This window comes from Phytophthora parasitica (genome assembly GCF_000247585.1).
Source record: "Phytophthora parasitica INRA-310 unplaced genomic scaffold supercont2.5, whole genome shotgun sequence".
In the NCBI taxonomy this organism is placed as follows: Eukaryota; Oomycota; class Peronosporomycetes; order Peronosporales; family Peronosporaceae; genus Phytophthora; species Phytophthora nicotianae.
Window position 1 is genome coordinate 970,514 of NW_008648991.1, and position 1,693 is coordinate 972,206.

Here is a 1,693-nt window from a genome sequence, read left to right on the forward strand (position 1 = left end):
CGGGTGGTGCGGGTTCCGAACATCACAAGTCTTTGAAGGCTACCGTCCCCAGCTTGAAGTTCCTCTCATGAGTGTCCATCTCAACAATGTAGTCGTCCACCATGATGGTCCGTTCCTCTTCTTAAGGATCTCTAGCATCGGGTAGGCTTCGTCCACCAGGATATCGACCTTCTCTGGCACACCGTAGACGTTGGTTCAGATGGGATAGTCGCCACGAAATCAGCAAGGAAGGATAACCACCTCCTCGTTATCGGCTCTTTAAGGAACAACTATGGACGAATTCAATAGAACACGCAAGGTAACGAACCGCTGCCGCCCGCACTGTCAACACCTACGCCATCTCCTCCTCTGTCGAACTGTCCACCACCACTCGCTATGTCAGTTTGCACTACGGCTTCCGTAGCACGTCGGCCGCGATATCACGCCTCTGGTATTCGCGCATTACCATGTAGAACCAAAGATGAAGTCAGCAGCGATTTCTCTCTCCCAAACAACTGTTCTTTATTAATTATTTAATTTTTTTACATTTTTTTTAAATGATGAGATTTTTTTTTTAAAATAACATCGTACTCTTTCAATCATTCATGTATTCTCTTTTCCATGCCTTCTTCTCTTCAAAACGCAACGTGGATGTCATGATTCTAGAAGAGCGTTGCTTGAATGAATGCCTGCAGTCTCGAGAAATCCACGTAATGCGTGGACGAAACGAACAAGAATGTCGATGGTGCTCACTATATAGCGGTCAGCGTGCTTTAAAGTGACTAAAGTACAATCTAATAGACCTTAAATGGCAGTCTCCTACCTCGCCCATGTCTGTAGAATTATACGTTGCATTAGCTCAGCGGCAATGGCGCCCACTACTACAGACGATATCGTCAACGACACGATGGCTTTGTCATTCGACGTTGATAACGGCGAGTTTATCCGTCCGCTCGTATGGAACGGTGGCTGTGTCCAATGTGTACATCTTGTACTTGACCAAATTGATCGATCATGGACGTGATCAAAACCTCGGGGAAGGTGCCATGGTGAGTACTTGTGTGGGGTAAAGTCGAGTAGCGAAACCGTGAGGATCTGTATGAAAAGAGCCAAAGGTGCTGCTAAGCCACGGCCCGGCTGACCCGCTGAGCCGGAACTACGTGCACACCAACGAAGCGGTGCAGCAGACGCCGCTGCAAGAGGAGCAGCAGCAATTTGCTGCCAGCAACCCAGCGAAGGTAGCTACATGTACCCGGTGACCCAAAAGGCCAGCACGTCGACGGTCACGACCAATTCTATCGGCATATGCCCCAAAAACAACCTCCCAAGGCCAAGATTCTTGCGACGACTGAAGACGCCGAGCAGAGCGTCAAGCCGGCCCTCCAGTAGGCCATCAAGAATACGACCGCTATTGCCCAATATGACTCGTGGCCACCAACAAGAGCGTCGACTTTGAACGGGATCAAGGCCGACTGGGTGTTCGACGCGAAGACGCAGACGTTCAAGCACTTGGACATAATGTGCTCCGGCAATGAGGGCTGAAAGGACAAGACCGTGTTTCTCATTGAGAGTGTCGGCACGATCAGGAATGCCCGTGCAAGAGGAAGTATCCACTGTACATCGACTGAACTATCGAGAAACTTTGGTGAGACGATGTGCGACAACGCACTGAGCATCAAGAGCGGCGCCATCTCCAGTGTAACACTCATGGCCA

At 49.9% G+C, this 1,693-nt stretch overlaps 1 protein-coding gene across 1 annotated transcript; it reads left to right on the top strand.

Annotated features, from left to right (window-relative positions):
• Positions 1–993: 993 nt before the first annotated feature.
• Positions 994–1,521, top strand: PPTG_04606 (hypothetical protein; the record flags this gene model as incomplete). Its single annotated transcript, XM_008896856.1, has 3 exons — positions 994–1,028; positions 1,106–1,217; positions 1,369–1,521. 3 exons carry the CDS (start codon positions 994–996, stop codon positions 1,519–1,521), a joined length of 300 nt encoding a protein of 99 aa, XP_008895104.1.
• Positions 1,522–1,693: the final 172 nt, after the last annotated feature.